Source organism: Protopterus annectens, chromosome 13.part0, assembly GCF_019279795.1.
Source record: "Protopterus annectens isolate FY-2018-M chromosome 13.part0, PAN1.0, whole genome shotgun sequence".
NCBI classification, from domain to species: Eukaryota; Metazoa; Chordata; order Ceratodontiformes; family Protopteridae; genus Protopterus; species Protopterus annectens.
This window is the reverse complement of record NC_056747.1, coordinates 1,063,678,264-1,063,691,161: the sequence shown is the minus strand read 5'-3', so window position 1 is coordinate 1,063,691,161 and position 12,898 is coordinate 1,063,678,264. Positions and strand designations below refer to the sequence as shown.

Genomic DNA, 12,898 nt, shown 5'->3' with positions numbered 1-12,898 from the left:
CTATTCCCCACAGGAGGAAAAAAAAAATGTGACTTGACACATCTACAAAAATATCATTTTGGCAAGCTACCTCTCACTCATGTTTAATGAAGGTGCTCTTAAAAGACTAATCTACAACTATTAAAAAACTACTATGAGCATACAAGTTCATTTCGCAGCACTAGCCACGCTGTTGTTACTAATGTTAGCTATTTTACAGCAAGTGAATTTGTTAATCTACTACTTTTGCTACTGCTTTTTTATTGAAATCACTGTTTCATTTTTGAATGGTTTGAACTGGACATTTATGGTCTCATACTTCTAGTAGTGAGCAACTGCTGAAACCTTATTTTCACTGTAGACAGAGCAGCAAGCGGTAATAGTTCCCTGACCACCAGAACATTCATTAGCATTGAAATACAACCCAGAAATGCTTGTATGTTTTCATGCTATTAGGGTTACAAGAAGAATGTTGAGAATATTTTTCTAAGTTTTACTTCTACCTTATAAAAGCATAACTTCAGCCTTGTTACTGGCTCACTCACATCATACTGACTCTCTGTGATTGCTTTCACACTTTTTAGTTTGCAAACAACACTAGAGATTAGTGTTTAAGAATCTCCAGTGTTCACAACAGTCCAGCCCTGGGATTCAGAAAGGCAGAGCAAACATAGCTCTCAACCTCTCAGCACAAGAAATCTGGACAAAGGCCCAAAAATAGGAACAGATTTTAAATATTGTTCTTGTACACTTAGAGAGTTGCTGGAGTGACAGGTTTTGTGTTGGCATGCATATTCGGAAGGATATGAAGTGTGAAACTTAAATGCCTGTCATTATTTAGTGACTTTAATCCCTAATGATTTGCCAGAAAACCACAAATTTTATGAGGAAGAGACAAAATACGTGAGACAAAAATCTGGACAGTTGAGAGGTATATTAGCGAGTTTTGAAATCCTTATCTAGGAAGGTTTCCCCATCATGTTAAGCCTTTCTGATTCAGATACCACTTTACCACTAACATTCATTCCCTCACAGGGGCCTCAGTGTAGGCAATGATTTCATGGGCAAAACTGAATGAATGTTAATGCAGCATTCTGGGGGAGCGGCTAATGCAATTAGCTACCTGCTGTGCCACGAAAGTGTTCATGGGTGCTGTGGGTACTGAATTACTCAGATTTTCTGTCAGGGCATAAATGAGGCTGCATGGGTGTGTGTGTGGGGGGTTGGTCTGGTCACATTTCTAGATAGGGTATCACAGATCTGGATATGAGTGTGTGTTGGAGTGTGCATATAAGTGTATAGATGAGTGTTTCCTAATGAAATTCACCCCGGGGATCACTTCTGTGGCTCCGCTCGACAGGGGCACAGGAAAATAATTTTCTTGGGTGGTGAAAGCCAGGGTACCTTTCTGGCTAGGCTTATATAGGCCCTAGGGCCAATAGCCTAGTACCTACCTATGAACCTATGAACCAAAGGCAATTGTATTTACCGAGGGACAAGCCCCCCCTGCACCTCCTGCTAATTATAGATACTACCTCTGAAATCACACAATCCTCAGGAAAAGGAAATATTCCCCTACTCTGGGATTGTCAATGTCACACACCTGTCGACCATCTGTCTGCATCAACTAAATGGTGTTAATCTCCTGGGTATCAGCATTCTTTTATTTTGATAGGATGTTGGGCAACCAGGTGTGTGTGTGTGTGTGTGTGTGTGTGTGTGTGTGTGTGTGTGTGTGTGTGCGTATATGTGTTTATATCTTTATCTATATATATATATATATATATATATATATATATATATATATATGGGTATCCTTCAGTAGACCGACTTACCTGAAAATCGAAGCCCAGACACCTGAGATGACGAGACCAAAAAGATAAGGGCATTAAATGGCAGAACAGCTGAAGTTTAACATGGGAAAAGAGTCTGTTGACCAACATGGCAACCTTTGCCCTTTTCCACATTGCAGTGCGATCTCGGCGTTGGTATATTTACGTAAGAGGGGTAGGGGTGAAGATCCCCACTTGGGTGGGTTGCGTTTAGTGTGGTTTATTTACGTGGTAGTGTTGGACAACTTACCGTTTTCCCGGTGTTAGTTTTTGATGTTTTGTATGTTCGGTTCTTTCATCTTGGGTATCTATGCTTCGGTTTTCTGGTAAGTCACTCTACTGAAGTAGATTCATTTCTAATAAATATTCCAAAAGAGAAGCATAGGAGCAAACCAAGGCTGACAACAAGAATCAGCATAAATCCAGCAGCCACTGAGGCTTATTCAAACAGCAGAAATAAATGCTAGTTCAGACAATTTATTTATTTTTTTTTTATTTTTTTTATTTTACATTTGTTTACCGGGCTAGTCTAACTGGATACATGTCCATTTTCAGTAGAGGCCCGGGGAGAAAAGCTCCTAGGTAAATACAGCTAATTTAACTAATTTCTATGAATCAAGCATATAAACAAAAACAATACCAAAAAACAAAAAAGCATAAAAACAGACTGAATTACAGGATAATTATAACACTTTTAAGTAAATTGTCAGTATAGAATCCAATCTTAACAGTAGATGCAGTTAATAACCCAAAAAACAAAACATTTTTTTTTTTTTTTTTTTTTTTCTTGATGGGGAAAATCAGAGTATAGGGTGACTATAGAGCTAGTCAGGTTTGGAGCAATGACATAGCCAGTGAGATTTGAGATATACTTTCAGATTGTTTTTGAAACTGGACAGTGAGGGAAGTGTAGAAATATCATTTGGTAGAAGATTCCAGGCTTTCCCTACTGTATTAGAAAAAAGAGAGTCACCGGCCTTGTTGTTTGTTTTGGTAGAATTTGCTATGAGTTTATGTGAAGACCTTAGGGAATCTAGGTTTTTGTAGGGAGTGATTAGTGTGGATAGAGCAGGTGTTTTGGATGGTGTGTAGAGGGTTTTGTGAGCTATAGTTAGTTGATGGAATTTGATTAGGTTCTGTAGTTCAAGCCAGCCTAGCTGTTTTAAATTGAGGCAATGATGGGTTCGAAATGGGTTTCCTGTGGCAAATCTGGCGATGTTATTATAGGACCTTTCCAGTTTGCTGAGGTTATTTTTAGGTAGTTTAGTAAAGATAGGTGAGGCATATAGAAGAGGAGATATTAGATGTGTGTGTGCTATTGTTGTACGAGCAGAGGGTACGAGAAAAGATTTAATCTGATACAGGGAGCCCAATTTTTTATTAACAGATTTTATAGTATTGTTTATATGTATATCGAAGTTTAGTTTATTGTCGATGGTGACTCCTAATAGTTTAGTGGTAGCTTCAGGGGATATAATAGTTTTGTTGATAGAAGTGACTGAAAAATCCAATGGGGGGAATTTACTAGTGGGAGAGAATAGAAGGAGTTTAGTCTTTTTGGGGTTTAAGAGAAGGCATCTATGAGTAAACCATTTCTCTACTGTGTTGAAGACTTGTTGGGTAAGGTATAGGAGGTCTGAAGAGGATGAGGCTGAGCATATAAGTGTGGAATCATCTGCATATTGTATGCATGAGGCTTGAGGGATGGCTAGGTGGAGGTCATTGATGAAAATGGAAAAAAGTAGAGGTCCAAGGATGGATCCTTGGGGGACACTGAGGTTGACTGGTAAGTGGGTAGAGAGAGACTTGTGCCATAGTACTGCCTGCTGTCTATTGTCAAGGTAAGACTGGAACCACTGTATGGAGGATGTATCAAGTGATAGGGATTTTATTATGGTAATGAGAATTTGGTGATTCACCATGTCAAAGGCTTTAGATAAGTCAATGAATAGGGCAGAAGAGAGTTTGTTTAGACTACGGTGTTTGTTGATAGTATCTGTAAAGGAGAGAAGGGCAGTGGAGGTACTATGTGAAGGTCTAAAACCATGCTGGCAGTTAGCTAGAAGGTTATTTTGTGTTAAATGTTGAAGCAGTTGTTTGTGGATGCATTTTTCCATAATCTTAGCTAGAGGTGAGAGGAGGGCAATTGGTCGATAATTGGAAAGCTCGGTAGATTGGCCACCTTTGTGGAGGGGGATAATATGGGAGATTTTCCATATAGAAGGGATATAGCTTTCAGTAATGGTTCTGTTGATCAGGATTGATATTGGGATGGCAATGGCTTTAGCAGCTAGTTGCAGAAATTCTGCAGGTAGTTGGTCTGCTGAGGGAGAGCATGGTTTCAATTTCTGAAGGAGGGTAAGCACATATGATGTAGGGACGGGTTGAAGTTGAAAGGAAGGAGAATAGTTTGTTTTTTTAGTAAGTAAAGTGAAGTTCTGAGGTGAGAGCTGGCTAGCTAGTGTTTGTATAGTTAGTGAAGAATGTGTTAAAATCATTAGCTATATTTATTGAAGTTTTGTGTTCAGTATTTTGAGGGCTAGGAGTGGTCGATTGCCCTGGGTGGAGTAGTTGGTTGATGCTGGACCAGAACTTTTGTGGTTTGGTTTGATTCGATTGTTGGGATAGTAGGTAGTAGTTTTTTTAATCTAATATTACAGCTTTTTTAGTTTGATTTCTTAGTTGTCTGAAGGTTTGTTGGTGGATGGGACTTTGAGTCTTTTTCCATATTACCCAATGTTTGTTTCTATTTTTGATTTTTTGTTTGGTTTCTTTAGAGAGCCATGGAGCATGTTTGTTTTTTGTTCTAATTTGTCTGGTTGGGGCATGGTGGTTTAGGATGGTAAGGAAGTTGGAGTTAAAGTAAGTAATGGCTTCATCTAAGGATAAAGTTTGTAGTGGTGACCAGTTACATGCTTTTAGTTCCATCTGGAATAGTTCAGAGTTAAAGTTCTTTTTGGATCTGATGCTTATTGTGGATGTGGGAGAGGGACAGTTAGTTTTATGTCTGATTATATAGGTAAGGGAGTGGTCACTTAAATCGTCTGGGAGAGTTTCTGATTCATAAGTATGGGGAAGACGGTTAATAAGAATCCAGTCTAATAGGCTAGATTTCTTATTGGATTTGTTTATCCTGGTAGGGGAGGTGACAATGACAATCCGTGTCAAAAACAAGTAGAATCCAAGCTGTTTTATTGGTAAGCACTTTCACCCTGTAAGGGCTTTGTCAAACCATAAGAAACAAACACTGAATAAAATCAAGTCATATTTTATAAGGAAATAGGGCTGACATCATTTCCTATTCCTGATTAAAACTTTTCGGTATGCAAAAATAATACATGTCTATAAAAAAATGTATACAGAAAACTATACATATAAACAATATATATATAAAAAATATATATAAAAAATATACATCTGTATATAAAGGCAAATATAATGCATTTAACATTCTAAAATATGTATGTTTATCTCACAGTGAGTCTCCTATTCTTAAGAACAGGTTTCAACGGAATTTTGTCATTCAGACCTGGTCTCTGGTCTGCTCTAAGCTTGATAATCCATTTTAATTCCAGTGTTTCAGTGTAATTGCATATATCCCCTTCCCTAACACTGGGTTCATTGATCTGTATAACTAAGAATACAAATGAATGTGTATTGTCACTGTCTATAATGTGTTTGGAAAGTGCACTGCGTGGAGACAGTGTACGAATGTGATAAAGGTGCTCCCTTACTCTATCCCGTAGGCGTCTGTCTGTCTTGCCTACGTAGAATGCTTGACAAGCAGTGCACTTAGCTAAATAAATGACATGTGATGCATTGCAATTAGCACTGAGTTGAAACCTGAAACAATAGGAAGTAACTGGGTGAATAAACTGGGGACTGGTATCTGCAAATTTGCAAAAATTACAACAATTACACGGAACAGTACCCACAATACTATTCAAACACTCATTAGGCTGTGTAGATAGACGAGGGTAACAAAGTAATCTATGTAGGTTAGGCTTGTTCCTATATCTAAAATAAGGCTCCTCACCAACAATGTCTTTTAAGTTGTGAATCAAGTAAAAGTAGATTCCAATTCTTGTTCAAAACCTCTCATACTGTTTACATCTTGCGTATAACTAACAGAAAATCTAACTGGTGGATTCCTAACTTCAGGACATATATCAGGGACATTCTCTACTGGATATGGTTGTGAGACATTTGGTCTAGCAATACCATTCCTCAGCTCCAAAACACCTTCAAAGTGGGAGGTGATCTCATCTGACCTATATGCTCTTTGTAGAAGCCTGTTGTTTAAATTTGACAACTCCTGCAAGAAGCTATCATAATTTGGATTCATCCTAGATGCTCTTATCGCCTGTCCCCTTATCAAGTTCTTATATATGTAATTGGAGTGCATACTTTCCCGATGTAATAGCAAATTCCTATAGCACGTTTTTCTAAAGACTCCAGTATTGAGCATCCCATTTGGCAGTCTATCAACAAAAACATCCAAAAAAGTAATGTAACTAATCGAACTTTCAATAGAAAAGTTAAAAAAAAATGGTTAGACTGTTAATCTCTTTATGGAAGTCATCCAGAGCTTTATCTGTACCAGTCCACAGGAGGAAAAGATCATCAACAAAACATGCATAGAAAACAAAATGTTTCTTAAAACTATCTAGGAAAAACAGCTTATTATATTCCCAGTCAAGCATGACAAGATTGGTGTACCTGTTGGCACATGAAGTGCCCATAGCCATGCCATCCTTTTGAATATAGGCTACCCCATTAAAAAGAAAGATGTTATTTTCCAGGACAATTTCCAACAAGGCACCAAATAAATATTTCATAGCTGGACTATAGGCTTCACAACTCTGTAAACATCTCATAACACTGTGAACACCTTCAGAGTTAGGTTGTTGTCGTTGTTGTTGTGTCTTTCGGCTTTTCCTGGTTAGGGGTCGCCATAGCAGAACTCCGGTCCGCTAATGTTTGGCAGTTGATTTTTATGTGCCGAGTTGCCAGCCCTGATGCACAACCTTCAATGAAGGTACGCCCATTCACACATGTCTCCAAGCAGACGACGCTCTAGCAGAGAATCGAACCGGACAACGTCTTACTGTGAGGCGACAACGCTACCGCAGCACCACCACCGCAGATAAAAAGGGACTGTACATCCAGGGTAACCATTTTATACTACATATCTAATGGTAGATCTACAACCTTGGAGTATAAGTCCAGTAAAAATGTTTTGTGTCTTTAAGAATATGTGTAGATTCATTCACCAAGAGTCTTAGGTGTTTCTAGGGATAGATGGATAGGGGCTCCGTTGCCCAACCACTCCCTGCCACTATTGGTCTCAATGGTGGATCTCAGGGATTTTTATGTACCTTGGGGAGGCCTTGGATGACTGGAATCAAGGGATCTATCACATGTAAAAAATTAAACAGGTCTTCATCTATAACCTCATTAAGTAATAAATCTTGCAACATATATGATATGTTATGCACCTTACTCCAGACTTCATTCAAACTAATTATTTCACAAAAATCACAGTCACTTAACATGAGTCATTTTTATGTAAATAATCAACACTATTAAACACCTCTATGGGTCCACCTTTATCAGCTGGTCTGATAATAAGGATTTTATCATCCCTTAGATTATTCAAAACTGTTCTCAATCTGGGGGTTAAATTCCCATATAACTTCTTCTTCCTGTTATTCTGATCTAGAGTATGCAAATCATCCTCTACCATTTTCATAAAAGCATCTAGTAGGGGATGTAATACTGTTACATAAATACTAGGTTTTTTAAAAATCTTATTATGCAGTGTGTCCTTAGAAGAAAAACCATAGTCCAGTTTAAGCTGGACATTCTGACTAAACAACCTCACATCTACAATAGTGTCTGTGATTTGACTCCTAACTGAAGGTATAAAAGATAGACCCCTGTTAAGGATCTCTATTTCGTCCTAGGATAACACCCTGTCTGAAAGATTCCAAACTAATGTCTCGGGACTTTGTCCCACATCTTCTTCAGTGTTTGCCCCCTGAGGCTTTCCTTTTCTGTCTGCCCCGACTCATAGATCTGTTTCTCCCTCCTCTGTGTTGTTCATCTATGGGGAAAGGGGTAAACCCGTGTAACTCACCAAAGAGGGCTCCTTCCTTCTGACCGAAGGAACTGGGAGTGGTTGTGAGGTGGCATTGGGATGAAGGGTGGGTATGGTCTGTACTGAAGTAGTAGGTTGTGTATTTCCATGTATATCATTAGTACAGTCAGTGTGTTCTTGTAAATCATTACCTATATTCACACTACCTACTATCTGTTTGCCCTGGTTAACATCCACATCATGAGTAACATCCACGGAACATACATACGCCACATAACACACACACCATTCCACCCACAGCACACAAACAAGACAACCCTACACTACAGATAAGCTGTACCCCCCACACCCCCCTACGTATATATACCAACTCCAAGGTTGTAGATAGCATGAAAAAAAAAAAACTCATACCACGCCATCCTCCACTCACTCGCACACAAATACACATCACACATACACTGATTGGGTATCAGTGGAATTAATACATCTAAGTAAGGGAACATAAGGGACAAACCTCACCTCATTAGCGTTTCTCCTGGGAAAATCACTTTATGGCACATTTTCTCTTTGGTGTTTTGACTGTATAAAATTTAAAGTATTTTGGAATTCAACTAAATGTTGTTTCAAACAAATGAATTTTCAACCATTTGGGTTCAATTGTTTCGGATACAAACAGATTTCCATTTAGCCAAGCTGACATACATTTGTGTATGTATAAAAATATATATGAATGTGTGTGTATCTTGTCTTTACTTGTGTCATCTTCATGTGACTGATTTGCCATTTGCCTAAGAACTCCTCTATTTTGCTGCATAAATATCATTCACAGAACTCATTGTATTTATATAATATGTTTATCTGAACTTCATTAATGTTTCAAGGAATTATAATTTTATATATATATATATATATATATATATATATATATATATATATATATATATATATATATATATATATATATATATATATATATATACACACACACACACACACACACACACACACACACACACACACACTCAGACATATGAAATGCAAGTAGGACTGTAATTCTACTCATTTGTCTGGAGTTCTTCAAACAGACCTCTTTGCCTCCTCTCTGAGCAATCAGCTGACAAAATTCTGCTCCAAGACTTCATGCAAGAAGGCCTGGAAGCAGATGCCTTTTCTTTTTCCTTGGACTGGAATGTTACTCTATGCTTCCACCCTTTCCACTAATATCTAGGGTACTTCCAAAGATTTAAATAGAATCCTCTGACATCATTGTAGTGACTCCCTTCTGGCCCAGGCAACTGTGGTTCTCCCTGATTTCAAAATGGCCATGGGCAATTACCACAAGCTTCCTCACAGACTGGATCTACTCACAAAAGAACAGAGGTGTTTGACACACATTGATACTAATCATCTTCAACTGACCATCTGGATGATTGGGTTTTAATTCTTTTTAGGACCCTGTTTACTGAGAACATGCAGGTAAGAAAGCTTGCTACTAGAAAATCGTATCTTAGTAAATGGAAAAGGTTTTCTAGTCTGTGCCAATAACATTCAGTGCTAGCAGTTCTTTGGTTTTACAATGTTTGTGTGAGTTACTGTCCTTATGGCCTTTCTTACTCCTCTATCAAGGTTCATTTATCAATCATTTCAGCATGTCTGCCTAAGGATCCTCAATGCCTTTTCATGTCAAAATGTTTTTGAAAGGGTTTTGCAAAAAAGGTCTCCAAGAAAACTCATGGCCCCTCTTTGGGATCTTGTGTTAAAGAAGCTAACACTTACTTCATTTGAACCAGCTAATCTGGCTGACTTAAAATTCTTAACATGGAAAACAAATTTACTGATTGATCTCTGCTGGAAGAGTATCTGAATTGCAAGCTGTTATGGTGAATCATCATATCTCACTTCCCACAATGACTGGGCTTCTTTACGAAATAATACTTCTTTTATGCCTAAAGTTTACTTTACTTTACTTTTTTTATGAAATTTTTTTGTATGAAAATTTTTTGTATAGGATTTATGTGTTCAATAACATTCAAAAGCTTAAGATAATGTTTCTTTAAGAATTTAGCATTTTAACAAGGCATTTTGGCGCCTAATTAACTTTAAAAGGATTGTTTTATGTGAAAATCTTGGTTCTGATGAAATCTGAGGGATTCAGATGAAAGCGCTTAACCAGGAATAGTGTTTGACTGTTGGAGTATACATTTTTTCGTGACAATAAACCTGTGTTTTACCGGGTTTCTGACTTTCCACATTTTTGTATAGAAAACCTTTAACATCAACGTCCTGTTCGAGCTGAGGACTGGAATCTGCTGTATTTACTTTGTGGTCGGAGTGTTTTGTGTATTTGTTATAAAGTTTACTTTAGCCAAACTATTCAAATCCCTATTTCCTTTCCAGAACCCAAAAATGAGGGAAGAAGGATACTCTACACCTTGGATGGCAACACACATCTCAGGTTCTATTTTGACAGCACTAAATCTTTCAGATCTTCTGATAAGTTGTTTATTTCTTGTGAAGGTAAGAAGGGACAACCTGCATCAAAGCAGACTATTTCCAAATTGCTACTAAGGCTATTATTATATTCACTAGAGCAAAAGTATTCCAGGCAGGGCCAAGGCCCACTCTACCGGGGCATTGCTTCATCTATGGCTTTTTGGAAAGGGTTGAATTCTACAAGTATTCTAGAATCTGCAACATGGTCCTCTGTACATAATTTTACAAAGCAGTATAAGCTTGATTCCTTCTCTAGGTCTAGATCACACTTTGCAAGGACCATTCTCCAGGGGCTCCCAGGCTCTTCTCCTTCCACCTCCCAAATGTAGTAAGCAATGGAAATCTACCCATATAGTTAAGGCTATTGCAGCAGTGATCAATATGATGAACATAGTACAGGTGTGTAAGTAAACTTACTACAATGGTAAATGTTCGAATGATCACTGCTGCAGTAGCTGCTCTCTCCCTCAATCCCCCTTTTTTGGTCTGTTGTTTATGCCAGAATGTGGTTTAGTTATTATTTGTTTTTCCTAGAATTGTCCTTTCAGGGCTCAGGCTCTCTCTCTCTCTGTTGGCAAAGAAGATTGGAAGGGCTTTGGTCCCCAAATTGCCTTTTAGTCAGCTCAGCTTGAGCTGTTTGACAGTCTGGGCACTTGGAAGTTACAGTAAAGCTTTGCAAGCTGCTCAGCTGTTATACCCTTGGCAGGATATAACCCATGTAGCTAAAACTACTACAGCAGTGATAACCTGAACATCTAATGTTATGGTAAGTTTATTTACACAACTGTACGTTTGCTGTTTTGTTTGTGTTTATCTAACATGATGCTTGTGGGAAACAGATTGTGTTGTACTCATGAAAATCTTGCTACATATGGACATAATTATTTTATACTTACCGAAAAACAAAATCTGCTTTATCTATGTCTGCTCCACAGCTGCTGTTGAATAAGAATCCACTGTTTCCAACCACTGCACAGAGTTTGTAATTCTTGCTTTTAAATGGTGATGTCTAGAATGAAACAACACCACAGAGATGTATTAATAATGTAAATTTAAATAACACACCAGAATTAAAAAAGGTTGCATTCTTGAATGTTGATCCAGAAAAAAATCATGTCTGTATCACTTTAAGTAACTTCTTATCTACTATTTTGAATTTTATAGGAATGTTTGATAAATGCTTAAAGCAGAAGATAAGCAAGATATTAACCACATCTGTATACGTTACACACACACAGACATCAAGGCATGCATATACTTGCCATATAACATTTTGTCATCAACAAACAGAATGACTATGCTTTTCAGACTTTCTTCACTATCATCTCATATGAAAAATGCAAAAGGGTAGCCACAGTAATGATCCTCATGTAAGCTTGCAAGGGTAGCCACAGTAATGATCCTCGTGTACGCTTGCAATGGTAGCCACAGTAATGATCCTCGTGTACGCTTGCTCATTACTATCTTTTTATCCAAGTGGTCTCTATTTAATATGACTATCTGCATGGCATTACAAGAGAGTGTCTTGTTCCTTACTACCACCTCAGGACCTGTTCGAGTTTCTCCTAATTTGTTCAGTGGTGTCAAATAACTTAATGAATTCTTCATAGGATATAAACTGGTCCTTTATGATATATTACCCTGGATATTCATTCAGAGAGCCCTATTAGACTGTTGGCATGATTTTATCTGGATTCAGATTTCCTTAGGTCCAGTTATAGTTACTTTCAGATCTTCCTGAGTGCATTTCTTCAACTGCAGTTATGTGATTTTCCATACAATGAAGGACAAACAGAGGTGCCAATTGCCAGCTCTGTGACACAGAAGTTTTAGCCCCGACTATGACCTAGATGGGATCAGTTAGATAATGAGCAGGTAGTGGCCCAGGAATTTGGCCAGCCAGATGGGGAAGAAAAGGCATGATCAACAGATACTGGATTTCCATCCTGATAAAATGGTGTTGGAGGGCTCTTAGCATAAAATCTCTACCTGTGGCAAACATCTAGGATTGCAGCTAGTGACTCTGGAAAGTTCAAGCTAATCAAAGAGTACATTTACCCTCTAAATGGGATTACAGATATGCTGAAACATGCATTTGTATGGATACAGTGAAGCAGACATTGCACAATACTTTAAACGGTGGTAGCACACGGCTGACAGCAATAATAGTTTAATGCAAAACAAAAACCAGTAAACGCTTTCACGGATCAACTCCGCTTCCTCAGACTGATACAAAAAAACTCTATAGAAAACACTTATTTAAAACAATTCAAAAATCACACATGCCAATCACAGAAAATCATTAATTAAAGCATTACATCTGTCATTGCCTTCCTCAAAGGCATATGTGCATATCTAAAAAGTAGTACATAAATAAATGTTTAAAATGTTAAAATATAATGTATTCAACAATAAACAACCATAAAAATATTGAATAGTGTTAAAACATAAATATTATAAGGGGAGAAGAACACTCAAGGTTTCAGGGCTCTAT

General features: G+C 37.8%; 1 protein-coding gene across 2 annotated transcripts in view; it reads right to left on the bottom strand.

Moving 5' to 3' along the window:
- The window catches only part of LOC122788120 (alpha-2,8-sialyltransferase 8F-like), a 719,095-nt gene that overhangs the window by 117,499 nt on the left and 588,698 nt on the right, over nucleotides 1-12,898 (bottom strand). For both annotated transcript variants that reach the window (XM_044055059.1, XM_044055060.1), the window contains one exon: nucleotides 11,301-11,413. In XM_044055059.1, coding sequence (XP_043910994.1) covers nucleotides 11,301-11,413 — 113 coding nt within the window. The remainder of the gene's footprint in view (nucleotides 1-11,300; nucleotides 11,414-12,898) is intronic.